The following is a 26,499-nucleotide window of genomic DNA, read 5'->3' on the forward strand; positions in this document are numbered from 1 at the left end:
CCTCAGTCCTCGTTCCCTTTGGAGGAAGCCCTGATTATCTTCCTTTTGTGATTTTCCTTTCCGTTGTTCCGTTTTTCAGATTGGGATATCATTCACGTATAACAAAGTCCACCATTTTATTTTAGTTTTGAATTTTTTTAATGTCTATTTATTTTTGAGAGACAGACAGAGTGCAGACGGATGGGCAGAGAGGGAGACACAGAATCCGGAGCAGGCCCCAGGCTCTGAGCTGTCAGCACAGAGGCTGACGTGGAGCTTGAACTCACAAACTGTGAGATCATGACCTGAGCCGAAGTCGGTCGCTTAACCGACTGAGCCACCAACGCTCCCCTTAAAGTCCACCATTTGAAAGTGTCCAGTTCTGTGGTTTTTGAAATGCACGGGGTTGTGCAGAACATTCCAGAACATTTTCATCACCCCAAAAAGAAACCTCGTACCTATTAGTATCACTCCCCCTTCTCCCCTTCCCCCATGTCCTTTTGGTTTCATCAGTAAGGCTTTTACTATGTTTGTCCTGCTCTTAAGCTCGAAGCTTCTGGAGCAGAGGGGACGTCACGGGCCCAGGCTCACCAGCCACCAGCTGGGCTCCCCCCAGAGCAGATGTTCCTTCCAAGCCCCTCAGTTCCATTCCTCAAAGCATGCAGAGAACGCAGCAAATTCAGAGTTTTTATAAAAACCCTATTCCGCCCCAAAGACAACTCCTGGTCACTTTTTTTTTTTTTTTAACGTTTATTTATTTTTGAGACAGAGAGAGACAGAGCATGAACAGGGGAGGGGCAGAGAGAGAGGGAGACAGAGAATCCGAAACAGGCTCCAGGCTCTGAGCTGTCAGCACAGAGCGCCACGCGGGGCTCGAACCCACAGACCGCGAGATCATGACCTGAGCCAAAGTAAGGTAACATTTCCTGTGATACCCCAGCCTCTCACCATGCATGTCATGGTGGACGGGACCTGCCTCCTCACCGGGTCCCTACTGGTTAGAATCCAAGCTGTTTCCTTGTTCTCTAGTGATAAATTTGTGAACTCCTGAAATGTGTAACATACATTCTTATCCGGGCTGGCTCCGAAAATGAGGTCTGAGACGTGGTGTTTGTGGGGTCAGAAGTCAGCCATCTGTGTGGTTCTCAATGCAAGCTGAAGGGCGGCCGAATGAGACCGTCCTCACTGGTGAGCACGCGAAACCGTGGGGGAACGGATACGGCCCCCACCCGCTCTGTCATTCCTTACACGCCCCTGCCCTGGGCACCTAGCCAAGGTTGGGGGGCTGCACCCAGCCCCCCCCATATCTAAAGGCGTACAGTTTCCCTCCCTCCGAGGGGACAGCTGCCCGGCCACAGCAGGGACAGGACAGGCCCTACGGGAGGCCCTGCCCCATCATCAAAGTTATCTAGCTAGTCATTCATTCATTCATTCATCCGTTGACTCACTCATTCACTCAGCAGATATTTTCTGAGCCTGCGGGCCGCGAACGAGAACTTTTGCCTTAACCACAAAGCACGGTCCCGTGAAGAGTGCGTGCCTGGGCAACCCGAAGCCATCTGCATTTTTGCGTGGGGACGCGTGCCCTTGTGCAGGAGTACCAAGGAGCGCCCCGGACTATCTCTTCTCTAGGATCAGATGCTCTGTCTGGTCCATCTCCCCGGACGAGACTGACTCTCTCCATCGTGAGGCAGCAAAGGAGGCATCGCAGGGAGCAGGGAGCCGGGGAGCCGGGTTTTGCAGGCCCTGGGAGCCCACGTGTGCAGGAATTGTCAGTAACCGGGGCGGGAGGTGTCCTGCAGCTAAAGGGCCGCCTGCTCGGAGCCCCCCCGGCCCCCTCCTCTGGGTTGCAGGAGGCAGCATTTACCGAGCACCTGCTGTGTGCCGCATCTCGCTGGGCCCTGGAGGGGTAGCCGGGGGTGGGAAACACCACCTCTGACCCCATGAGCCTCAGGGCCTGCCAGCTAATGGCACCGTTCTCGTGGTCGGTGCCGTGCAGGGAGGTTGTGGGTGCCGTAACGGCATGTTGCAGAACATACCCTGCTGTCCAGGAGACCCCCTGGGAGGGACCCTCGAAATAGGAAGCAAGATAAGCCGAGAGCGTCTACATGCGCTCCCTGAATCAACATATATTGCCTTATTTCACTGCCCCGCCGGGGCTGCTATCTGTTGACGCTGTGCCTAATAAGCCCTGGGAAGGACTCTTTTTTTTTTTTTTTTTTTCACGCGAGGCTTGGAACGGGATGCAGCATCTTAAAAAAATTTTTCAAGTTTATTTATTTTGAGAGAGAGACAGAGCAGGGGAGGGGCAGAGAGAGAGGGAGAGAGAGAACATCCCAAGCTCTGTCAGCGGAAAGCCTGATGCGGGGCTCAAACCCACAAACTGCGAGATCATGACCTAAGCTGAAGTCAGGAGTCGGATGCTAAACCGACTGAGCCACCCAGGCGCCCCGGGAAAGACTTTTCTTACCTTTGTTTTATAGATGAGGAAAGTGAAACACAGAAATGTGTGTAACCTGCCCAAGATCTCACCGTTGGTGTCACCTCTTCCAGAGGTGCTTCCAACGGCCAGGCCCTGGGCAGGGGAGGTCAGAAGCGCAGGAATCCAGCCTTTACCCCTCAGGTCTTGGGAGGACAGAAACACAGGAACCAGAATTACAGCATCAGTGGAGAATGGCGCTCAGCTTAGCGGGCAGAAGTGCAGTCCAAGAGGACTTCCTTGAGGAGGCAGGGCCTGCGGCAGACCCAAGGAAATGAGTAAAGAGCTACCCAGTGGAACCTATGCAGTTGAGGTTGGGGACACTTCCAGAGTGGAGGGTTGCTTGGCACTCTCAGGGAACTGAGGTCACTGGGCACATGAACAGGGGAAGGAGGCAGGACGAGTGAGACCAGGAGAGGCAGAGGCAAGAGGGAGCCAGTGAAGGGTGTTGCCTGAACTCGAAGGGCTTGCCCGCAGAGAACTGAGTGGACAGGCTGGCACAGTGAGGACAGAGCAGGAATCGAGAAAGATTCCAGATCAGAATTTACCTGGGACTTTCCTGAGCTCCACTGCTGACCGGCACAGAGCCTCACGTTTTGGGTCTGGAAGAAGTAGTGAGTCTTCTTCAGGATGTCCCTTTCTTGGGGGGGCGGGGGGGGGGGGCTCCGAAGAGGAGACTTTGGGGGAGCTCGTGTAGTCAGGGAAGGCTTCCTGGAGGAGGCAATTTTTTGCTGCCCTTGATGGGCTGAGGAGGGAGAGAGCATGTCCGGTAGGCGTCTATGAGTAAGTACAGGAGAAGAAGCAGAGACCAGGTCCAGTTCTAAAACAGACGTGAGCAAGGTAAATTTGCACCCTATTCCACAGACAGTAGGGAGCCATTGAAGATTGTTGAGCTGGAAGAGAGTGATCACTGAGGCTGGATTCAGGTAGAGGCAGCTGGGTGAGTGTACAGGAGGGGAGTGTGAGGTGGGGGCCTCCCTGGGAAGTGTATAAGCAGGCTTTGTCCAAATTGAGGTCTTGAGACCCTAACTGGCCCAGGGAGGGGATCACCCACCACCCTGAAGCCCTGAGGTTCCCTGGAGCCGTAACAATCGCCTGGCTTCTCCCCCAAACCTTTTCCAGTGGCAGGGAAGTAACCATAGCAAAGGGCTCATCTGCTCAGTCTTCAAGTCAGGGGAAGGTGGGACCTGGGACAGGTTTGAATTATTCACCCAGCGGGGGTTGGGAGGAGGGGCCCAGCCTCTGGCCACCCTTAACTCTGTGACTTCCAGGTAGGGGGTCTTGCTTCCAGGCTGCAATTCCTGGCCAGCAAACCAGGCTTCTTGGTCATCCGTTATTGCCCAAGAAAAATCTAGAAACATCGTGTGCCTCTAATGAAGTGTGCTGTCTCCTGCACTCATGTTCTAGAGCTCTGGGGTCGGGGGGGGGGGGGGGGGAATACACAAAGCCAGACTCCTGTTCACCTGCACAGCCTTCCTGTTATGAGCTCAGAGGAGATGCCTCACCTAATGGGCTCGTTCCAGTGGTTAAGAGCAAAGACCCGTTTTACAAGTGAGAAAACATCACTGTGAGTGATGGATGGGGTGCGGATTTGAAGCCGGAAATGCCTTTGCGACGGTCCAGGCAGAAATAAGGAAAGTACTCGGAGAAAGTGGTATGGGGGTTCCAACAACCGAGGTCAGGAGCAGCTGCTGAGAAGTTGGGGGGGGGTGGCAGGCAGTGGGGGAAGGCTCTTAGAGGCAGGATCTGGGGGAGGCGAGGGGTGGAAGGAGCCACACGGTTCCACCTTCTTGCCCAAGCTCTGGGAGGCTTCTCTTCAGAAAGGGAGTTTGGTCTGTGGCCACCTCCGTGGGACACCTGGCTGTGCCAGCTGTGCAAACACTGCTTGTCCCCCAGAGGCCTCCTGTGGCCTCTGTTAACATCAGCCAGGGAGCCTTGGTGACTGTTCACTGGCGTGGAACTTTCACAGTTAGGAACCGGCCGCCCTTTGCAGTTCACTTGCACGCAAGATGAAAGATCTTGGAGGGGGTGGGGACAGGACGTCAACCAGACAGCTCTTCGTTTAATGTGGAAATTAAGAGTTTCTTGGCTCAACTGGATGCTGTCCGTCTGGGTGGCAAACAGAAGCAGGAAGCGTGTGTGGGTTTCGATCTTTTCCATATTTAATGAGCACTTACTATGTGCGGTGCAAGGTGTTCTTGAGGACCCAAAATGACAGTCCCTGCCCTGACTTTTGGGTAGTGGGCGGAATCTTAGGTTTGCAGTTTCAGAGGGGCCCGGGGGTAATTGGGCTCCCCATTACGGGCCCCCACAAAGTCCCCGTATCTGAACGTGTGATCCATCGCACAGTGGGGAGGGGCAAGCTCAGGGGCTGCGATCGGTCCAAAGGTGGAGCAGGAAAGTCGTTGAAAAGCGACTCCTGGCCTCACCCTGGGCTGAGACGGGAAGACCCAGGTTCGGGTCCAGCTCTGCCACTTTCACTGCTTATGATTCTGGACGAGCTGCTTCATCCCAAACCCAGGATCACCCTTCCCTTCCAGAAGGCGCGCACATGGCCATACTATGCACCCGTGCTCCATAGGCATCAGGGAGTCGCCGTGTCTACCTTGCACGTCCACAGGGGCAAAGAGGGCTGTGCCCACCAGAGCTCTGAGCCCCTAGCTTGTCATTTACCATTTCAGTAAGCGGAGGACAAAGTGGTGCCCCCAGCGGGGGTCGCCTCTCCAGGAAGTCCAAGCTCCCAGCTCAGTCTGTCTGGTTCTTATTGTTCCCCTAAAGCTGATCCTCCCAGGGAGCACTGGGGGGGGACAGTGCCCATCTGCATGTGTAGTGCCCTCCTACTCACTCCCCCTCCGCCCCTGCCTCGCGTGAAGTCACACCCCGGAGCTGAGATTGCATTTGCCAGGATGGGGAGAGAGGCAGGGAGAGCAATGAGGGACGGGGAGGGGTGGGCCTTGAGTGCCTGCCCCCTGCAGGGTCCTGGCCATTCCCGTGACACCCCAGTTCCCACCCACCCTCCGACCTCCCTCCAGGGCTGCCTTGTGGCAGATCTCTTCCTGCGAGAGCTCCACGGTCTACACCCCCGTGCTGGCCCGCAGTGGCTATGCTTCCTGTCTTTTTATTCCACCCAGTATAGTCTCCTGCTCATTCCCCGAAACCAAGTAGCCTTCCAAGGCATGCCTCCCTTCTCTTTACATTTTGGCAGTTTTCAGACCCGCACCACGGCTGAGAGCCCACTGCGGTAACCGCCCCCGTACCCTCCCCCTGGAAGGGGGGCTCCCCACCTGTTAACCTTTGAAGACCATTGCCCTCTCCCTCCTTCCGGTAAACACACGTGCACGCATGTATCGTTTGCTGAACCATCCGAAGGACAGCTCACCCCTAACCACCTGAGCACCTGTCAGCTGATACTAAGAGCCCCGTCCTGTTCATCGCGCCTGCGGGATGAGACACTCCTTCCGTCTCTAACATCAGTTCTCATTTAGACAGCTACCCAAAGATATGTTGTGTAGCTGGAAAATGTGCTTTTTAGCCGGACGTGCAGCGTTCTGTGGCCGATGAGCCGTGGTCCGTCCGCCTGGGTCTTCATTTGAAATCCCTTTGGGTTGAAGCCTCACCCGTGAGTCTGTCGTCGCCCCGCGTGTCAACTGCTCCTTCCCAGGGAAGCCGCACAGTGAGAGCACTCTCGTTATGTTTTGCCCGACTGCCGTCCAGAAACCATCGAAACTACCACCAGCAACGTACTAACAAAGTTTCTGGCATGTGGTGAGGGCTCGGATGCCAGACGCTTAGCTAAGCGCTTGATGGGGATTATCTCATTTAATCCTCGAAGCATCTTCTGGACCTGATCCTGATTTCATCATTCTGTGTTTGAAAACTTAAGAAACCGAGGGGGCGTTGACTTTGTGCCCAGAGTCGTATCGGCAGGATTCAACCCGCCCGTCTGACCCCCGGACTCTTGACCCTGCTGCAGGCAGGGTAGGAGAAGCCTGAGGCACACAGGCTGTGTGGGGAGGTAGCAGCTGTGTAGCACGGGGGACCGCGGGTCCCACAGCCGGAACAGGGGAGTCCTGGGGACGTGGGGGTATGGTGAACAGCGCAGGGGCGCTCTACCCAGCAACAGAGCCGCCCCGCTTTGCGGCTGGGGGTGACAAGACCAGTTAACCTCCTCCACCACAGAGCGTGTTCAGCTCTGAGTGGCTATTTTTAGGGTCTGGTACTATGTGCAGTGACAGAAATAATCCATTTCGGTCTTGGAATGGGTCCATTTTTCCTCTAGGGAAGGGCAAGCTTCCTGCCTCCTGGTCAGCCTCCTGGAAGCTCATCCCCATGGCCCCAGAATGCCAGCTCGGGCACCCTGAAGCTTGGCCCCGGGGTGAGGCTGGGGCCCGGACAGGCCTGCCTTCCCTCTCCCCTAGAATGCCAGGGCAGTGCTCTGAGGTCCCGGGGGCGGGAAGCCGCAAACAACTGTGGTTTCCAGATGCTTCTGCTCCCCTGGCAAAGCTCGCCCTTTTGGAAGTATGGTGACCACCGGTCTGAAACTGACCACCGTCAGTGGGTTCTGTCCGGGGCCGAGAGCCAAGAGCGGGGGCCCTGAGGCTGGGAGCAGGGCGGGCAGACCCAGACTGGCCAACGGTCGGATTGGCCTGAAATCCTGTGTTCTCGCCCCCACCCCCACGCCCCCGTTTGCAGCCTCGGGCCTGGGCTTCTCTCCCCGGGACTCCTCCAAGCCTGCCGAGAAAGACTCCCCAGAGCAGAGCCTTGGCCGCACCAGCACCCCTTAGCCATGCACACGCCCAGCCCCGCTGTATCTGCAGCAGCTCCCTGGCAACCTCCCCTGGGCAGGGTGGAGCCAGGGTTTGGGGTTTGTCACTGTCTGAGAGCCTGAAGCCTGAGTCCTCTGCCCTCCTCCCACCTGCTCTTGGGAGACTCCCCCCCACCTTGCCCCGCTGGAATGCGGAACTCAGGTCCACGGGGCAGAGGAGCTCCCACCTGCGCAGTGAAGGCCTCACGGGGTCCACTGAGACCACATGAAGGCGACGCCTGGGTGTGAGATTCATGGTGTCCCAATTGGAGCCCCTGCTGGCCCAATGCCTCCACTTTACAGTCCTGGAGCTAAGCCTTGCGGAGGGGTGGGGGGGCTTCCCTGATACTCCAGGGTGGGCTGGTGGCCAAGGTGGGTCTGGAAGGCATTCCACAGTGCCAGAATGAGATTGCCCTGCCATTTACTACCCAGTGATCTTGGGGACCGTCAGCTTCCCTCTCTGGGCCTCAGTTTCTGACCCTGTGAAATGGGAGCAGGGCTGACTTTTCAGCCTATTGTGTGTCCATAAGTAGGTGAACAGCGTTCAGATAGCATCCCTGATTCGCCGATGTCTGGGCCCCTCTTCGGAGCCCCCTCCCTTATTGGGGACCTGGTCCTTCTTCCTGGTCAGTGCCCAGAGCAGAGCATGAGGTCTGTTTCCTAGTCGGACCTGGGTTTGAATCCTGGCTCTTACGCGTCCGGTGTGTCCACAAGCAGATGGGCATCAGTCCCCACTGGTGGATTGTAAATTCAGAGAAGTTGGCCGGCTCTGGGAATGGCCTCTGTGGGAGTGGCATCGGCTGCCCCGGGGCCATTTGCCCGATCCTGGGAAGGTGGATACAAGCAAGGGATGATGTCGGGGGCCACCCCCCACCTCGGGTCTGGCAGGGTGACGGAGCACTGACCAAGCTGGGCGGAAGTTGGGGGATGGGGGGCGGGGAACAGGGGAGGTCGGGGGGGGGGGGGTTGGGAACCGTGCGGCCCGGACAGAATAGAGCTGCCACCGTCCCTCATCCACTCATCTCACACCTCCGCGGGCCGGGCGCTGAGCCTGGTGGAGAATGAGGCCGACGGGGGCCAGTGCCCCGGTGAGGGTGACGCCCCGGGGACTCGCAACCCCTGCCCGGGACGGTAACCGCTCACCGTGTGCAGCCATCAGAATTGAAACGCACCAAAATTAAATAAAACTCACAGTCTGTTTTCTTCGCTTGCACCAGCCGTATCTCTTCTGGTGGGAATGGCGACCGTCTGGGGGCAGCGCAGGTGTAGCCCCCCCCCGTCCTTGCACAGAGCTCCCCCGGACAGCGCTCACTGAGGAGAGGACTTTGGCTTTTCTTCGAAGGATGTGGGAAGCCGCTGGGTGCTTTCGGGTTGTGAGCAGCTTGGAATGGGCAGGCAGAGGGTGGATATGCCAAAGCTGACACGGCCTCGTGTTAGCATGCGGCAACACGAGTGAGCCTTCCGGAATTTTCCGAAGAAGGCTTCAGGGGTTCTGCCCTAATGAAAAGGGACACTTAAGATTTTTCGTCGCCAAATATATTACGATGGTGCCTGAGGTGGCCGGCCACTGTCGGGGCCCCGCGACTCACAGGGTGGACCGTCGGGACACCCCAGCCCCGGGGGGCTCTCAGTGCTGCCCCTTAGAATTTCAGAACTGAGCTCCTGGTTCTGGGGAGCATGTTTCCTCTGGAGGTCTGTCCTGGGGCTCTCTCTCTTCTGACCCCCCCACGTAACAGACTAAAAGTATCTCCCCACTCGTGATTCCAGCTGAGGTCATGATCTCCGAGCTTGTGAGTTTGAGCCCCACGTCGGGCTCTCTGCTGTCAGCCCAGAGCTTGCTTCGGATCCTCTGTCTCCCTCTCTCTCTCCGCCCCTGCCCCTCCCCCAAGATAAAACCGTTTAAAAAGCCTTTCCCCCTGCTCTTCCTCCCAGACTTTCCCCTTTTGTGGGAAGCCGCCCCCCTCCCCAGCCAGCCTGGCCGGATCCTCCTTTCTCAGCAGCAGGACCAATGGGCTCGCTAGCCTGTGGTTACCATGGCAACCGGAGCTGGGCAAGTGGGAGTCCAGGTGGGGCCTCACTCGGTTTCCCCTCCTTGGAAGCCGTCTTGCCCGAGGCCAGCCCAGCCTTCCTAGAGCAGCACGGTCCTCCTCACTGTCGTCCAGACAGCCTCCCTGATTCCCCAGTGGCTGAGCCCCTCTTCCGGTCTCCCGCCCGGACTGAGGACCTGGCCCTTCTTCCAGGTCAGTGCCCAGAACAGAGCGTGAGGTTTGTTTCCTAGTCGGACCTGGGTTTGAATCCTGGCTCTCACTCGCTAAGGGATCTCGGGCGGTCGCCAGTACCCTCGGCGCTCTGGTGCGCCACGCCTACAGTGGGAATGACAGTCCTGGTACAGGGTGTGTCTGAGCAGACGCCTGTAATGCGCAGAGAGCCCCGTGTGCAGCCCGCGTTGCACTCTGTAGCTGTGCGTTGGAGACACGTGCACCTGCATGTACCCGCGTCCTGTGGGCCAGGCTCCAGTCCTGAGTCTCAGAGTGCTCTTCTGCGGGACCGGCTAGGACAGGTGAACATTTGGATTCCGGGGGTTTGTGAGCTGGTCAGGGAGCCTCGGTGATTACTGCCACTCTGGCCCTCCCAGTGCTCACCCCCAGGATCCCTGGGCTGTCTGGAGGGAGTCGGGTGGCATCCTTAGGAACCCTCCTGGAGCTCTGTGTTCTTCCAAGACGCAAGTCTGATAGAAGCAGGGAGAGAAATCCTGGGGGCCCCCCCACCCCCCGCCCTGGCGCTGGCCTCCCCTCTACCTCCAGCCCCCTAGGAGGGTCCCAGGAACCCAGTATGAAAACCACAGGGCCCATTCCACCAGTATGAGGGTGGTGATGGCAGCCCGACTCTGGAGCGAGAACTGGAAATAACAAAGTCACTATTGACTGCTGGATACCATCGTTGGTATGAATATCATGGTGGAGGACATGGAGGCCCAGCCCCATAGGGCCACTTGTCACCGAGGTTCCTGCCCTGCTGAGCTGCCTGGCGCATGTCTGCTCGGTGCTCCCGGCCCGGGACCCCGGATCCCATCCTCCTTTGACAGACGAGGGCACCGAGGCCCAGAGGGCGGGGCTGGCCGGGGTCACACAGCCACCCCTGTCCCTGCAGCCCTGCCCTGCCCCCCCCCCACAGGACCTGGGACCCAGCAGTCACAGGCCTGCCTTCCGTGTCCTCCCCTCCCTCCCCCAGAGCTGCCCTCCTCGGAGCACCTGAGCGTGGCAGGCGCCACCTGGCTGGCCCTGAACGTGGTGTCGGGCGGGGGTGGCTTCTCCGGCTCACAGCCCATCGGCGTGACCAAGATTGCCAAGTCAGTCATCGCCCCGCTGGCCGACCAGAACATCTCCGTGTTCATGCTGTCTACCTACCAGACAGACTTCATCCTGGTGAGCCGGGGCCCCGCCCGCCGGGGCCGTGGGTGGGGTGGTCCACAGTGGTCCCCAGCCCCGTCCTGTGATCCGCTCACGGAGACGTCAGGGGTGCCTGGGGGTCATCGGTCAGGGGTCAGCACCACCCAGGTGGGGCTTCGGGGCCCTGCCCGGCCCCACACACCGCCTGCCTTTCGCAAGCCATGCTTGCTTTGACCCGGGGGCCAGGAAGTAAGGGGCACAGACCTGCACCTCCCGGCCCTCCGTGCGGTGTCCTCTGCCCTGCATCCTCCCAGCTGCCCCTGGGGAGGCGCACACACCCGGTTCCAGGCTCCCATCCACTGCCCCCCCCCCCGAGGGTTGCAGGAGGGTCACGGGCCACGGGACACTCACATCATCCTTGACTCCCCGCCCCCAGGTGCGTGAACGGGACCTGCCCTTCGTCACGCACACCTTGTCGTCAGAGTTCACCATCCTGCGGGTTGTCAATGGCGAGACGGTAGCAGCTGAGAACCTCGGCATCACCAATGGCTTCGTGAAACCCAAGATGGGTGAGTTGGGGCGGGGGAGTGCCCTACAGGGGAGACCCCTAGAAGTTACCAGGTCTGGCCCCAGAGCGGAGCGTACATTAAGCACCAGCGTAACACAGCATAACAATCCTGGTCAGACATTGCTGTCAAGGGTTAGCAAGGAGGGGAGACACGGACACAGCTGGCGATGGCCAGAGGCCACTCCTCACCCACCCAGGGTATCAGGGCAGACCTCCCAGAGGCAGTGACTCTCGAACTGAAGCTTGGGGCACAAGTAGGAGCTCAGCCAAGTGGTGGAGGTTGGAAAGGGCATTCCAGGCAGACAGCAGGGCATGTGCAAAGGCCCGGGGGTCTGGAGGTGAGCCTAGGGAATCAGGAGAGCTGTGGGTGATATTAGAGGCTACAGAAGGGACAAGGGCCAGGTCTCCTCCACCTTCCCGGGCCCTCCTGCCCGATGCTGCTCTTCCCTGAGCACCTGATGTCTTTGCTGAGCCCTGAGCATCAGGCCTGAGCACCTGATGTCTTTGCTCTCCCAGTCCAGAGGCCTGTCATCCACCCTCTGTCCAGCCCAAGCAACAGGTTCTGTGTCACCAGCCTGGACCCTGACACGCTGCCTGCGGTCGCCACACTCCTCATGGACGTCATGTTCTACTCCAACGGGTACGGCCCCCTTGGGCATGAGAGGCTACAGGGGTATCAGGGGGATGAACATGACCCTGCCCGGGAGCCCCAGTCCGAGGAGGGAGACACAGACCTGCCCTGAAAGCTGGTCTGGTGGTGGAGGGGGGTGGAGGGGGTGCATCACGGCTCTACCCAAAAGGCCCGCCCCAAGAGGGGAGACATTCTTCCTGGAGAACCCTGAAACTGGGGGAAGCCCCGAGTGCACATGTACATGTAATGAACACCCCACTGTCGTCCCCTGAGGTCCAAGGGCAAGAGCCCAGTCAGTCGAGGAGCCAGGACCTTGGGATTTTTCATTCAGCAGACAATAGGCTTTGCATTTTTCCTTAGAGCGGATTTTAAGTTTAGGCCAACGCTGAGTGGGGTGGGACCAGGGGCCAGTGAGCTGGCAGTGACCACAGCCTGTGCCCTGAGACTGGGATCGGTGCAGGGACAGAGGACGCTGCTGAGGAAGGGACACGTGTAGTCTGCACTCGGGGCCTTCCGGGTCTCCGGTGCTGCGAAGTGTGGTGCACGCCTTGGTGAACGCCCTGGGCTCATCTGTATCTCACCAATGACGAGACTGCGGGGGGCGGGGGGCACAGGTTCAGGGTCACCCAACAGGGCGGGGTCAGGGCCAAGTCCTGGGGCTTTCCCAGGCTTCCGAGCACTGTGCCGAGGCCCGTGGGCAGGCAGGTGGGCCGGGTGGGGGTGCGGGTGCAGCGGGGGCCCACTGCCCCCCCTCACCAGCGCCCCCTCCCCGGCCCCCCAGAGTGAAGGACCCCATGGCCGCCGGTGAGGACTGCGGCCACATCCGCTTCTTCTCTTTCTCCCTCATTGAGGGCTACATCTCCCTGGTGATGGACGTGCAGACCCAACAGAGGTGAGTCGGGCCCAGGGTGGGCTGGCTCCGTGGTGGGTGCCCTTCGTACCTAGTGGGTGCTCAGCACAGCCCTGCCTCATGGGTGAGCTGGGCCCATCTTTCAGATGACAGCAGCTCAGAGAGATGAAGGCCTGGGGCCGTCGGGCGCTCCCCGTCTCTGGGGTCAGGGCTGGGGATGGCATCCCTCGTGCAAATTGGCTAAGGGGGGCATTTGTTCCAAAGCCCGCTCCCAGCCTTGCCCTCCCCTTCTGCCCAGATGAGGAGGGCACGGAGAGGGGGTCCTTGACACCCTGGAGCTCCCGAGCCCCCTCGCTGTGGCCCCGCATCAGCGCCCCGAGGGCCGGCCAAGGCACCACGACCAACGTCAGCCTCTGGGGTTTTCTCTCTTTGTTAAGGTTCCCTAGTAATTTGTTGTTCACAAGTGCGTCCGGAGAGCTCTGGAAGATGGTGCGGATTGGAGGACAGCCCCTGGGATTTGGTGAGTCCCGTGGGGCTCCACACCGGTGGCGGGGGGGGGGCCTAGCATCGCCGACCTCCGTCTGGGGTCCCTCACCCTGCGGTGCGGATGGGGAGGCTGAGGCTTGCCGAGCCGAGGTCCCCACTGCCACAGGCCCTTGACCGGCGAGCGACAGGAGGCACGGGCCTGCAGAGGACGGGAGGAGCTCCTTCAACCCAAGCGCCCTTGTTTTTAAGTCACTCGTTAGCCCCATCTGCTCACAGGCGGTGGCTGCTGTTGTTTTGATGAGTTTCCCTCGTGTAGATCAATACAGTTGCCGAACAGTCTCCCAGTAAGGCTCTGGACAGCCCCGCACTCACCCCTGAATATCTCACCCTTCCTGTTCTCTCCTCCCTAACCACGACAAACCGATCCCATGGGAAGAAATCCCCAGTGATTCCCCACGACTCCGTCCAGACTCGGTTTCCACAACTGCCCAAACAGTGTCTTTGGGCAGATAGTGTTCTCCTTGAGCATTTTACAAGGGGCCACAGGGCTCAGGGCCCTCGGTAGGTAGCAGGGCCACGTGGCACCGATCCACCGATCCACCCGGTACTGGGTGGGGGCTGCTGGCCCCGTCACCAGGGATGCAGCCATCAGAAAGGATTTCTTCAGGCTGGACTCTCCAGATGCCAGAGCTCGAACCCGGGAGAGGCTGTCAGTAAGTTACAGGACAGTCGTTTCTGGGAGCATCCTCGGCCAGCCCTGAGCACTGATTTCCCACAGGTGGAGTGAAGAATGTTCCAGATAAAGCTCTGACTGCTCCAGGGGCCATCGTGTCAGCCCTGGGCGCTCAGTTCCCGGGACAGGAGATGGAGGTGGCAGGGCATTTTGACCTGAGGGCGAAGGGTCAGCGAGGGAGCCATGTCCTGCCTCCTGCCTCACCCGCCTCTGGATGAGCCTGCAGGTGGACAGTAACTAGCAGGACGGGACAGGTCCCCCCACCCCCACCTCCCACCCCAGCTCTGCTCACATCAAGGCCAAAGCCAGAGCCATGCTGGGGGCAGGACAGTAGGCTGTTCTCTGGAGTGCTGGGAAATGTACACTGATGGCTCCTGGTCCGACCCTGGGACCCACAGCCTGCCTCTCAGGACCTCCTCCTCCACAGACCCCAGCCCTTCTCCCGCCTACTTGTGCAGGGTCATGGGGATGTGGAGATGAGCCCTGGGCTGGAAGAAAGCGGCGAGACCGCAGGCAGGCTGCTTAACCTCTGAGCCTCAGTTTCCTACTACGTAAGATAAGGATGACAGCACGCGTGTCTGTTACCCCAGGTGCTCAGCAGGCTGCATGTGCTGTCACCGTCACATGGAAGGACCCGGTGATTGGAGAAGGGTCAGGAAGGGAGGGCTTCCTGGTGAAGGTTACTGGTGGATATTCACCTGGCTACGGGGAGGAGAGGGCAGTAGCAGAGGTATGACGTGACACCCAGATGGCTCCCGGCGGCCGTGCCCAGGGTGCAGAGTCCAAAGGTAGAGAGGGTGAGCTGGTCAGGTCACCACAGGCAGCGCGGCCAAGGCCAGACCGAAGGGCCTGTCACTATTTCTTCCTGAAGGTGGAGGCGTCCGGCAGAGCTCGGGCGGGCAAAGCGGGGGCCGCCGGGGGGTCACCAGGAGACTCAGGCCAGAAGCAGGAGGACACGCGTGTCGGCTCGCCTTTCAGCCCCCAGCTCTGGTTCCGAGTTGATCGAAATAGACCGCGTAGAATACAAAAACAGAAAGTCCAAATAAAGAAGAGATACAGAGGGGATGGGTGGGTGAAACCCAAAACATCTCTCCATCGGCAAACGTCTGCGCGTCGCCGTGAGGCTGTTTTTGTCTGCGCGGCCCCGCGGGCGGGCAGCCAGGGGAAAGGGTGTGTGTAAGAATCGGCCGCGGAAGCTGGGTCTGCCTGCCTTCCCGGGACGCCGCGGGGTTCGAAGCCATGCTTCCAGCTATAAATAGCCCCGCAAGAAAAATAGCTTCCCGAGAATCCAAAGGATTCTAGACCGGCAGATCCCATATGTTTTCGAGCGTGGTTTGGAGTAAACACGTTTTCTAATCCTAACCCCGCGCGCGCACACGCACACAGCCCAGATTGCGTTTGCACAAAACCGTACTCGCTCCAGCTCTGCGCTGCGCCATTTGGTCTTTTCCTCTGCCGTCGCATCATTTTGTAAAATGCTGGCCACCGGCCTTCTAGGTGGGTGTCACGGATGGGTCCCAGTCCACAGTTGGAAAGGCGTCGTTCTAGACTCTAATCTCCCGCCTCCGTCTCTATCGGGATCGTTGCGTCTGGAGCTAAAGGGTCTTGGATACAACCAGTCTCCACCGCTTGGTGGCAGAGGGTCACCAGATGTGCAGGCCCCAGGCCTGTACGGCCACCAAAAGGGCCTTTGGGTCCAGCCAGGAGCCCCTCGGCGGGCCAAGCGAAAAGCAGGATTTTGAGAAGCCTAGCGGGTCACCACACGGGTCCAGGGCTGGGCTGACAAGATCAGGAGCCGGGGCCAGGGAGTGAGGGGGCAGAGGGGAGGCTGGATGGGGTGATAATGGGGTGTTGCAGTGGTGCAGCCGGGGCTGTTTCCCAGGCTTCAGCCTCAGAGTCACGGGGGGACCTGGTGACCCGATCTGGCCTCTCCCACCCAGTCGGGGACAGTGTTGGGAAAAATGTACCATTGTCAAAAATCCGAACAGTGCCATTGGGAGAAGCCACCTGAAAACTTTGAGTGGGTTGTGTTGGTGACTCAGAGTGGTCCTCGCATCCTGGAGGTCTTCCTGTAGGAGGAAGCCTTGAATGGTGCCTTCAAAACAGGATGCTGGAGGCGAGGGACTTTGCAGAAGTCCTGTTCGGGCCCCAAACAAATGCCTGGCACCGCCCTTAGGACAGGCAGAGGTCACTCATTACCTGGTGGGGACTCCAACGGGGAAGCTTACGCTCAGAGAGAGGAAGTGACTGGACCACTCTGGCTAGAAGAGTCAGACGGCGACAGGAGAGAGGGCATGAACCCATGTCCTCCTGTCGGCCACAGCTCCATCTCGGAGAACTCGAGAGGTGGCAGGGAAGGAGGCCTGGAAACAGGACCGAAGCCGGACAGAGCTGGGCCGTGAGGAGCCCCACAGAGGGGAGCTCGTTGCTGGCCAGGGACATCCGAGAAGGCTCCCGGACGGAGGGGCCTTGCGCTAAGGTTTCAGGGCGCGAGGGGCAGAAGCGCTTAGACACTGCGGGTGCGTGGCAGGCGCTGTCAGCAGAGCAGGGCGGAAGGCTGGCCGAGGAGGCTGAGCGTCGTCCCCACCTCTGTCCCCAGATGAGTGTGGCATCGTGGCCCAGATCTCCGAGCCCCTGGCTGCCGCAGACATCCCCGCCTACTACATCAGTACTTTCAAGTTCGACCACGCGCTGGTGAGTGTCGAGGGCGAGGGGGCGAGGGATGCCAGTCCGGGGCTCGTGGCTACTTGCCCCCCCTTCCTGCCCCCTGCAGGTACCAGAAGAAAACATCAACGCCGTCATCGGTGCCCTGAAAGTCAGCCAAGCAGAGAAGCATTAGGAGGGCCTCTTCCACTCCTCCCTGTCTGCCCCCCCAGGCCTGGGCCAGGCCCCTCCCCCGAAGATTCTTCTCACAGTATTTCTCACGGACTGGAAAATCGGCCCCGGGGGCCCCCAAGACAGGGCCTCAGGGAGACACCCCCTGATTGCTCTCCCTGCCGGGCCTGGGGCCCAAGCCAAGGCCTCCCCATGCCCTCCTGCCTTCCTGGAGCCCCCAGACCCTCCAGAGAACTCCCCCTCCCCCCAGCCGCTCCTCCTCCCCACCACCCCTACTCCAGAAAATGACGTTTGAGGCCCAGGGAGTTTGCGAGCCGACCGGCCTTCCCCTCTGGCCCGGCCCACGGCGGGGGAGGGGGGGGGCGCAGATGCCGAAGGAAGCAGGCCCCTCCCACGAGACAATGGGGTTCTGACTCTCGCGTCATCCTGGGGAGCTGGCCGAGCGGAGCCGAGTTCATGGAGACCAGGGAGACCCCCGTGAGGACCTGAGGCTGGATGTTGTGGCCGCTGGTCTCCCGTTCCGTCAGCTCCGGGCTGGTTCCCGCAGAGTGGAGGCCAGTGGGCGGCCCTCGGGTCACGCGCTGGGGAGGCTCCGACAAGCAGGGGTGGGGCCCTGATCTGGGGAGGACCCAGGCCACCCAGAATTTCACCTGCCATCCACAGGGCCCGCGCCCCGACTCCCAGCAAGACTGCCAAGGGGGCCCTGTCCACACCCTCCCCGCCATAAGCACTCACTCCTGGGGGCGGTTCCCAGGAGACCCACCAGCCTGGGGCACGAGCTCCTGTCCCCGCTGCTTTCCCTGGACCCTCCTTGGGCAGGCGGAGCCTTGGTTTCCCCGAAGCGGGGGGCATCCCCAGCATTTTGGACCTGGGGTTTCTTGGGTCACCCCCACTCCCCAGCAGTTGACTAGACCAGCACAGGGCTCCCCGTTATCCTGCCCCCTCCCTGCCCCACTTTTGGGGGGATGTGGAAGGCCTCTGCCCCCAACTCACCTGCCTGCCCGCCCCTCAGCTGGGGCCTGTGGCATTCATGAGTACTTGACCTGGGGGGGCAGCTTATCTGAGCCTTAATAGAGAAAACCATACAGTACGTTTTAGTTTCTTATTTAATGTATTCGCGCCCAGGCTGTGGTCGGCGGCAGTTTCAGGGGACAGGGGACGACGCCTGCTGAGTTCTGTTGGGGGACCCAGAGGCTCAGGGTCCTTTGGCCGACGCCCTGTGGCTCCAGGGACAAGCGTGGGAGTCTGTAGGCGTCACAGAGGTATTAGCCCTTTCTCTGGAGCAGGAAGCCGGCAGCAGAGGTGTGTGGCGAGATAGGGGTTCCCGCGGGGTGCCCAGAGGCCACGGGGCAGGGGACAGCCAGGTGGCAGGCCGACCAGGGCAAATGGGGGTGAGCCCCAAGGCGGCCCCTCCCTCCCTGGTGCTCCTTCTCAGGCGACAGCTGCCTTGCGCTGTCCCTGAGAGGCTCAGAGGAGAAAGGAGGGTCTCTCTGGTGAAGGGCTTGTGTGAGCCCCACTGCCCTGTTCTCCCAGCGTCGGGGGACCCTCTGAGCCCGGGACACCCACCAGATCCTTAAAGATGCTCGGGGCCCAAGCACTGATGAGGAACCCACTTTTTTTTTTTTTTTTTTTTAAGTTCATTCATGTTGCACAAAACTCTTAAAACAACCAAAACGTGTCCATCTGTTTGCTGGCTCCAAAACGGGGTGGGGGGTGGCCGAGCGGGCAGGAAAGCACCTGAGACCCCGAGTCCCCTTTCTCTCCTTGGAAGGCCTTGATTCTCCGTGGCGCGCCTCTCCAGACTCCTTCCCCGTCGGGTCCCCTGATGATGTCACTCCTCCACGCTCCCCCCCACCCCCACCCCGCCGAGCAAATGTGTCAGCCCCGTGACCCCGGAAACGTGTGCTCCCCAGGCCCACCCCACCCCCAGGACGTATCTATTGTACACACTTATAAATACCTGTGTTTTATGTTGATATAGATATATACTGTAAATAGCATATATACTTGAGCAATATATATGTTAATATATACTGTGTGAGCACACACGCGTGTGTGCACAGTACGTGGATCACAGACCCCGCTGTGTGTGCACGTGTGTGGGCGTGGGGGCCTCCTGCCGCTGCGTCTGCCATGCACGCGGGCACGTTTTGAGCCACCATACATTTTTAATTCAAGTATATAGGCAATACATTATTCGAGAAGCCCTGACTTGAGAGGGAAAAAAAAACCAGCAGCCCAGGAGCGGAGTCCCAAGACTCCCTCCCCCAGTCTCCCTTGGAAGCTGGATTCAGCCCCTGCCTGCACCCCCGTTTCCATGGTCAAGGCCCCCCGGGCACCCTTGTTTTATCTGGGGGACGGTGGTATGGAGGGAGGAGTGTTGGAATTTCTCGCTCTTGAGCAGAAAGGCCCTGTGACCGTTGCTCTTTGCCCAAAGACCTGGGCAGGTAGGTGGTCCCGCCCTGCTTTCCAGCCTGGGCCCCCCTCCCCTCCCCTCCCCTCCCCTCCCCTTCCCCCTGGCTGACTGCTTACCTGGTCCTTTTCACCGGCAAGCTGAGAAACTTCGGCTTCTTTTCTCAGGCCTCTTCCTGGACACTGGCCCCGTCTAGTCAACAAAAGGACCGAGGCCCTTGACCTTGTGTCCAGGGGGGGCTGGGGCGAGGGCTGGGCTCTCCAGCCGCTTGGGTGTGTTGGCGGCCGTCTGGGCCTGGGCCCCGAGCTGCCGTCTGGATCTTCCCGTTCCCTGGGCTCCCCTCTTGCTGTGCCCATGACGAGCATAGTCAGGGATTTGGTCTCCATGGCAGTTTGGGAGGGAAGAGTGCCCCACGTTTGCTGGGTGCGGGGGGGCTCTCCAGACCCACCAGAGTGGCCTGAGGGATGTGCCATCGGGGCGGAGGGTATCTTGGCTCTGGCCGGTGGGGCACATGGCAGGGGCAGGAAAACGGGGCTCCTGAGTGAGGCTGCCGAAAGGTAGGGGTGAGTGGTGGCCCCAACCTGCCTCCTGGGCTCCGGGTGTGTATGTCTTTGCCTCTTGGCCACTCCGTGGTAAGAAAAGCTTGCACCAGCTTAAGGCCACCCTCACCCCTCACCTGCCCCATCCCTGCACACTAAAGAGAGGAGGCGGGGAGACAGGAAGGCACGACCACCCCCTTCTCCCTCACTCCCGCTTACAAAAGTCTCTGTGGCTCAACCCTCAGCATGGGCTCCTCTGGTTTCCAAGAAACGCCTTCCTCCCTCTGCACCCCTTCCTCCGTGGCGGGCTCCAGAGCCCAGGGCACACATCCAAGCTGGAGAGGTGTGCAGACTTCCCCTCCCCAGGATTTGGGGGGTCCAGAGTGTCCCGAGCACCAGCATCCTCCCCCTGCCACCCACCCCAGGCCACAGGCCCCTGGTGAGCAGGAAAGGAGCCAGGTGACCCAGAGCTGCCCGCCATGGCCTCCCCCATCAGACAGCATGGCCCTGGTGACCAGCGTGGTGTCCAGAAGAAGATGCGTGGTCTGGCGAAGCTTGTCCCCTGTGAGGTGACAGAGGACGGCAGAGAAGGTTCTGGGGTGATGGGTAGGGTGAGGCCCCTATCCCAAGCCAAGGGCACCATTTGCCTGATAGTCAAAGATGAGGCTGTTAGAGGAGTCTTGTGGCCACCCTAGGCTGCCTTTCTGGGCCTCTGGACTGGACTTGGAGACAACTTGGGTTCCCAGCCAGGGTTAAGAGGGACCTTGAGGACCTCTCAAATGATAGCCAAGCACTCCTGTGCTCTGTGACCTAGAAATGTTTGGTACCACTTCCTGAGTGAACACTGAGTAGGGGGTAGGAAGAAACCCCCCAATATGTCCATGCCCCCCTGTGAGCCAGGAGCAGCCCGTCACGGCTGTCACAGACGCTGGGAAATGGACCTGTTGTGTGGCTGGCTTGGTGAGCAGAGCTTGAGGGGCAAGGATAACGGAGTCTCCCCCCTCAACCCCAAAGACCAGAGCTTTGGCTTCTCAGGTTTCCCAGACGCTATGCTGAGGGAGGTGCTGGGCCTGGAGGGGGCAGTAGCCCTCCCTACAAAGAGGCCGCCAGAGGGGAGCCAACCAAGATGGCCACTTGGTGGTCAACCCAGCAGAGGGCGGGCTTGGGGAGAGAGGCCCGGGTTGAGGGCAGTTGACTCCTGCGCTAGCTAGTCCCTTTTCCTGTATCTCAGAGCCCATCCCAGCTCTTTTTCTTTCTTTCATTTTCAAAGTAGAGGTAACAGAAAGGCAAGCTTAACTGTCTCTTACTCCTTGGACCCTGGGGAGAAAGCCACAGGGTGGGCCGTGGCCTTCAACGTTGACATCCACGACCTCCTGTGAAGCCTGCTCTCTTGAGAAGGCGAAGGCAAGGCGGGAGCTGTTGGCTGAGGCAGCCTGCCATCCTTGGGGCCGATGGTGCCAGGAGTGGCCCGGGTCAGAGGGAGACAGAAGCCTGTGGCCTGGACCGCGGCATCCGTGGTGGGGAGGGCGTTTGAGGCTCTCGGAACAAGGTGGGGAACAGCTGGGAGTCGGGACAGTGTCGTGAGTTCGGCCGCGTGTGTGTGTACATATACGTGGGAGTGTGCACGTGTCCTACACATCAGTGTGTGTGCAAAGCCCACATCCGAGCCAAGGGACTGGCTCGTTCAGTATTTTGAGGCCTCAAGGGCATTCTTACCCGGGGGCTGCCTGTAGAGTTGATAGGGTGTGGGGGACAGGGATGTCCCCAGGAGGGGCTCTGCTGTGCCCCACAGACACCTGGCAGCCCATGCAGCCCATGCGGCCAGCCCCAAGGGGCTAGACCTGCCGGGCCAGCTCTTCAGGAGCGCCCAGCCCTGAAGACAGTATTCACGGGGAGACGGGTAGGGTGCCGGTGCCCCTTGCCTACCGGGGGCTCGTCTGCAAAGAGTGTCCAGTGAAGTCGGGGACCAGGGTGGGGGGTGCGGTTGGTGGTGGATGAAAAACGGGCCAAATTCATGTCCCAAGACCGAGGTCAAGCCCAGTGCGTTTTCCCGTCCTCTGCCTCAGTTTACCTATTCAGAAAATGGTCCAGGGAGAACTGAGGAGGGTTGGATCAAAACTGGGCGGGGTGGAGGTGGGGAGAGGGCAGGGGGCTGACAACAAACAAAATCCCAAGTCCTTCTCTTGCTCTATGCCAAAATTATTTCCGTTATCCTGAGATGGGGGTGAGTGGATGTTGGGTGCATGATGGGGCTCCGAGGGGCCTCTGCCCTGCCCAGGGCCTTGCCTCGGGGGGTCCGGCCCTCACCTGGCAATGCCCCGGGTCACCAGCAGCAGCAGTGGCACTTAGATCTGTCCCGGGGCCTGGGCGAGGGGGGAGCACCGGGTGACCCTACGCCCCGGGGGCCCTCACGCTTACTCTTTTTTCTTGAAGAAACACAAAACCCTCGAGATTCATGTACTGTATGACGGAGAGAAAAAAAGTACCTAATGTTCCCCCCCAAAAAAGACAGTATATTTTGTACTTTGTAAAGTGTTAATTAAAATGGACAAAAAAACGGGTGGTGGCTGACGGCTGTGTGATTTGGGGCTGACCCGGGACCACGTCTCTTTCCCTTCTCTGCCACAGTCAGGAGCGGGGGTGGGTGGAGGACAGGCCAGGGGTGCTGGGAGGAGGGAGAACAAGGCTTCCAGCCCAACACCCAGAGTCTGAGAGAGGAAACGTGCCCCAGAGCGAGAGGCGCCGAATTAGTTGCCTGGTGCTGCGTAACGAGTGGCCCCCAAACTTAGCAGCTTGGAAAATGACTGTTTGCGCCTGGCGGTTTCTGTGGGTTAGGAATCCGGGAGCAGTCTGAGTTCTGGCCCAGAGCCCCTCGCGAGGCTGCAGTCGTCTGAAGTCTTGGCCGAGGGACCCGAGGATCTGCTTCCAAGGCGGTTTGTTCACACAGCCGGCAGGTTGGGCCCGGCTGCTGGCAGGAAGCCTCTTCCTCTCCGCGTGGGCCCCCCCGCGGGGTTGCTCGAGTCTCCTCGCGGTAGGGTGCCTGGTCTCGCCCAGAGCAAGGGATTCGAGGGCCAAGGGAGAAGCCAGAATGGTTTTTTTCTTCCCAGGCCTCAGAATTCACACACCACCGCTGAGCGCCATGCCATCATCATACAGCCCAGCTCGGATTGGACACAGGCCGAGGCCGCTCAGGGGTGTGAGAGCCAGCAGGTCGGGGGCTCGGGGGCCATCCTGGAGACTGGCCACTACATCCGCCATTCCTTCCCAGACCTCTGGCAGAGGTGGGGCCGGGGGGCAGGGGGGTCATGGAGGACAGGGCTTCTTCCCCAAGCCTGGAGCCCTGCTGTGGACGTCACACCCCCGGGAAGGGTTGCTTGGACAAGATACCCTGGAGGCAAGAAGGAGGGCACCTGCCCAGCGCCCCTCCCATGAGCCTCAGGTGTCTGGCTCCTTGCTGCCTTGGTAGGTGGGCATCGGGGCTGCCTGGGCACAGAAGAGATCCTGGAATCTCTCTCTGGCATTTTCCATGGAAGGCAGGTGTGAGCAGGGCGGGGCTGAAGGCCTAGGTCTGCGCTTGGCCCCAACCACCGACGCCCACGCCCACCCCACCTCACCCCTGCCCCTGGAGATGGAAGGGCTTGGCGCAGGGGGGCTGGAGCACTCTTACCACCCTGAGCTCCAGAAAGTTCTGCTGCCCTGAAGGCTTTTCCCTCTGGGGTCTGCAGGCTGAGCGCCCTCTCAGGCCTTCAGATGACGCATCAGAGCCAGGACATCCACGGGGACCCAACTGCCCAGTGCTGGGAGGGTCAGGAACGAGGGGACGGAAGCGGAGAGCCTGGCACAGAAGATGACTGTGGAGAGGGCCTGGCGTGTGGCTGACGCAATGCGACCAGCCAGGCAGACCAAGCCCGACCGAGGGCGTCCCTTACAAGTGCCGCGGTCGCGGTGTCCAAGATGGAGGTAGTCACCGGATCCGAATCTGGGGTGGGAGGCTCCAAACCACTCGACGGACCCTGCCCAGCACCATCACTTCCTGCCCCTGACCACCACCAGGGGGACCCCCGGCATGACCGTGGCCTTCTGGGACACTCCCCCTCTGTAAACCGACGGGTGCTTTAAGATCCGTAGTTCAGGGAGGACAGATTTCTGTCCTTCACCACTGGAGCGACATGGTACGCGGCCCCACCGTGAGTTTGGGGAAGGAAGGTGACAAAGCATTTTCAATTTGTCTCTCAAGTTTATGGGAAACCTTTGCTGTAAAGCTTAAGAACTGGTTCTCCACAGAGAAGAGGAGGTAAGCATGAGCCCGACAGGGGTCCCGGGGCCGCTCCCCCGGATGCAACCTGGCTGGTTCCTGCAGCCTCTGGCCACACACAGCAAGGACTCCTGCTTAAAGAAGTGACCGTTCCACGTTTGTTTGTTTTTTAAGACTATTTTTGCAGCGCCTGGGTCAGCTGAGCGTCCGACTCTTGATCTTGGCTCAGGTCAGGATCCCAGGGTCGGGCTCCATGCTGGGCTTGGAGCCTGCTTGGGATTCTTTCTCTCTCCCTCTGCCCCTCTCCCCCACTCTCTTTCCAAAATAAAAAAAAAAAAAATACTTTTTTTTTTTTTAAACGTTTATTTTTGAGAGACAGAGACAGAGCGTGAGTGGCGGAGGGGCAGAGAGAGAGGGAGACAGAGAATCCGAAGCAGGTTCCAGGCTCTGAGCTGTCAGCACAGAGCCTGATGTGGGTCTCGAACTCACAAACCACAAGATCATGACCTGAGCCGAAGCTGGACGCTTAACCGATGGAGCCACCCAGGCGCCCCCATAAAGATTTTACTTTTAAGTAATCTCTATACCCAATGTGGAGCTAGAACCTACAACCCAAAGATCGAAAATCTCCCGCTCCAAACCAGCCAGGCACCCCAACCATTCCACTTTAGACCGCAAAGCACCCCACATCACCAGCCCCCTTCCCCTGCTTTTTCTCCACAGCCCGCATAACCGTCTTACCGTATTTTCCATTTTGCCTGTTTACGGTGTTCCGCCTCCTTGAAGTCAGCTTCGTGACACCTGCTCGCAGGGCTCTTGGCCCCAAGTGACCCAGTGTGCTACACGAGCCTGGCATACAGGGGCTGACAGGAAGTATTTGTTGAGTGAATGGACAAAAGGAAGGGGGTGCAGCCACTGAGCTCCCCGGGCTGTGGCACGATTATCAATTGTTTCAGATTTCGTCATTTTCTCCCAACTAAACTGTGGGAGGACACCCTGTTCAGAAAAATTGCCTTCAGGCAAGACTGTCCCCTAAAGTTATTTGTCACTGGCTTCTAGCTGTCTCTTTGTCCAAAGTCCGGCTTTTGAAAGCTAATCTCTAACTGATCAGGTAAAGTAAAAATAAAAGACTTCTTCAGTGCTCAAAAATAAAAAGGCAGAAAATAGGCTTTATTGCAAAAGAGAGTTCTGAAAGAAGTTTTAAGCAAGAGGACAGGTTATGTTACTCCTCAAATGTTTTCCACACTTTCTGAGCCTCTTCCCCGGGGCTGGCCCTCCAGCCAGGCTTCCGCGGGGCGTGTTCAGTGCCCCAAGAATCGGGCCTCGCTCTTCCTCCTGCGGGGGCTCCTCGGCTTTCCCCAGCCAGGCGGGGAGAATGGTTAGGAGGCTCCTGACGGCCGTGGGCCGTGCGTGCCGCCCGGGGCCCACCGGTACTCTCAAGGGACTGCAGCTCGTGTCCCAGCGCGAGCCGGCCGCGGGGCAGCAGAGTCGGGTGACTGGCCGAAGCCACAGCCCGACTCCCTCGGTCAGGCCGGGGCTCGCGCTGGGGTCCACGCGCCAACCGTGAGCTCGGCCGTGGTCAGAGGGTCACAGAAGCCCTCTCGGGGCCCAGATCCCCCTTTACGATCAAACATGCCGTGGAGCTAAGCTTTCCTCGGACCCGCCTCTCCAGCCAGAGATGACCCCGGGAGCTGTCGTGTGTTCCCCGGAAAGAGCGGAGACGTGTAGATTACCCTCGCCCTGCCAGGGCCACGTGGCCTGGGACTCGTCTCACTGGAGCTCGGCCTGGTGAGCGTGGCAGGTCTCACCCGCAGCCAGAGGGACTGAATCGTGGGACTTCTTCCAGTACGTTCCTGCTAAGGGCACCGGGAGAGCGTGTCACCCTTCACGAAGGGCCCCGATCCCCTCTGACCCCCTGCTGAGCAGTCCAAGTGGCTCTGAGGCCGGGTCTGGGCTCGAGCCGGTCAAGAAGCAGCATCAGATGAACGACTTGGCCAGAGTCACCATGTGATCCACACCACACGCCACATCCACGGGCTCCCCGGGCATCGTCACCTGCAAAACAGGACCCAGCACACGGTGAGGGGACGGGGCTGGCTGGGAGGCAGACGGGCTTGGAGGAGGCCCAACCTGGGCCTGACCCCTGGCTCTGCCTCTTGGTAGGTGACTTACCCTCCCGGAGCGTCAGCTCCCCACCCTGCAAATGGGGGTGCTTCTGCCTAGCCGGCAGGCGTGTTAAGACAAATAAACGCAATCACCGTGGAAAGAGCCATCCCGACGTCCCACCCGGCCGATGGCAGACGTGACTCTTCATGCCCACCCGTCGGAGAGGCTGCTAGAACATGCCTACTCCCCCAAGTATGACCCTGCCAGAGGTCAACACCTGCTCTCACGCCAGGTGCTTGCTGGCCATCCCTAGGGGTCACCACCACGGGTCACTGGGGCAGCTCAAGAAACCCCTTCTCCTGCAGCCAGGGTCCGCTTTGGGAAGGAGGCTCCCGGGCCGGCGTCTTCACCCGAGTTAGCTGCCAGCCTCAG

The 26,499-nt window shown here is 59.7% G+C and overlaps 2 protein-coding genes across 5 annotated transcripts in view; one reads left to right on the forward strand and one right to left on the reverse strand.

The window, feature by feature from the left end:
- Nucleotides 1–17,844, forward strand: part of CASTOR2 (cytosolic arginine sensor for mTORC1 subunit 2) — a 52,516-nt gene extending 34,672 nt beyond the window's left edge. For both annotated transcript variants that reach the window (XM_053213679.1, XM_027041891.2), the window contains exons 3-9: nucleotides 10,494–10,687; nucleotides 11,088–11,220; nucleotides 11,736–11,859; nucleotides 12,632–12,742; nucleotides 13,138–13,220; nucleotides 16,519–16,613; nucleotides 16,693–17,844. In XM_053213679.1, the coding sequence (XP_053069654.1) occupies nucleotides 10,494–10,687; nucleotides 11,088–11,220; nucleotides 11,736–11,859; nucleotides 12,632–12,742; nucleotides 13,138–13,220; nucleotides 16,519–16,613; nucleotides 16,693–16,758 (806 nt within the window). In that variant the 3' untranslated portion in view covers nucleotides 16,759–17,844. The remainder of the gene's footprint in view (nucleotides 1–10,493; nucleotides 10,688–11,087; nucleotides 11,221–11,735; nucleotides 11,860–12,631; nucleotides 12,743–13,137; nucleotides 13,221–16,518; nucleotides 16,614–16,692) is intronic.
- A 7,898-nt stretch (nucleotides 17,845–25,742) lies between these two features.
- RCC1L (RCC1 like) overlaps nucleotides 25,743–26,499 on the reverse strand; it is a 33,254-nt gene continuing 32,497 nt past the window's right edge. For all 3 annotated transcript variants that reach the window (XM_053213678.1, XM_053213677.1, XM_015075013.3), the window contains one exon: nucleotides 25,743–26,016. In XM_053213678.1, coding sequence (XP_053069653.1) covers nucleotides 25,847–26,016 — 170 coding nt within the window. In that variant the 3' untranslated portion in view covers nucleotides 25,743–25,846. The remainder of the gene's footprint in view (nucleotides 26,017–26,499) is intronic.

The sequence above is a fragment of the Acinonyx jubatus genome, chromosome E3 (genome assembly GCF_027475565.1).
Source record: "Acinonyx jubatus isolate Ajub_Pintada_27869175 chromosome E3, VMU_Ajub_asm_v1.0, whole genome shotgun sequence".
Lineage (NCBI taxonomy): Eukaryota > Metazoa > Chordata > Mammalia > Carnivora > Felidae > Acinonyx > Acinonyx jubatus.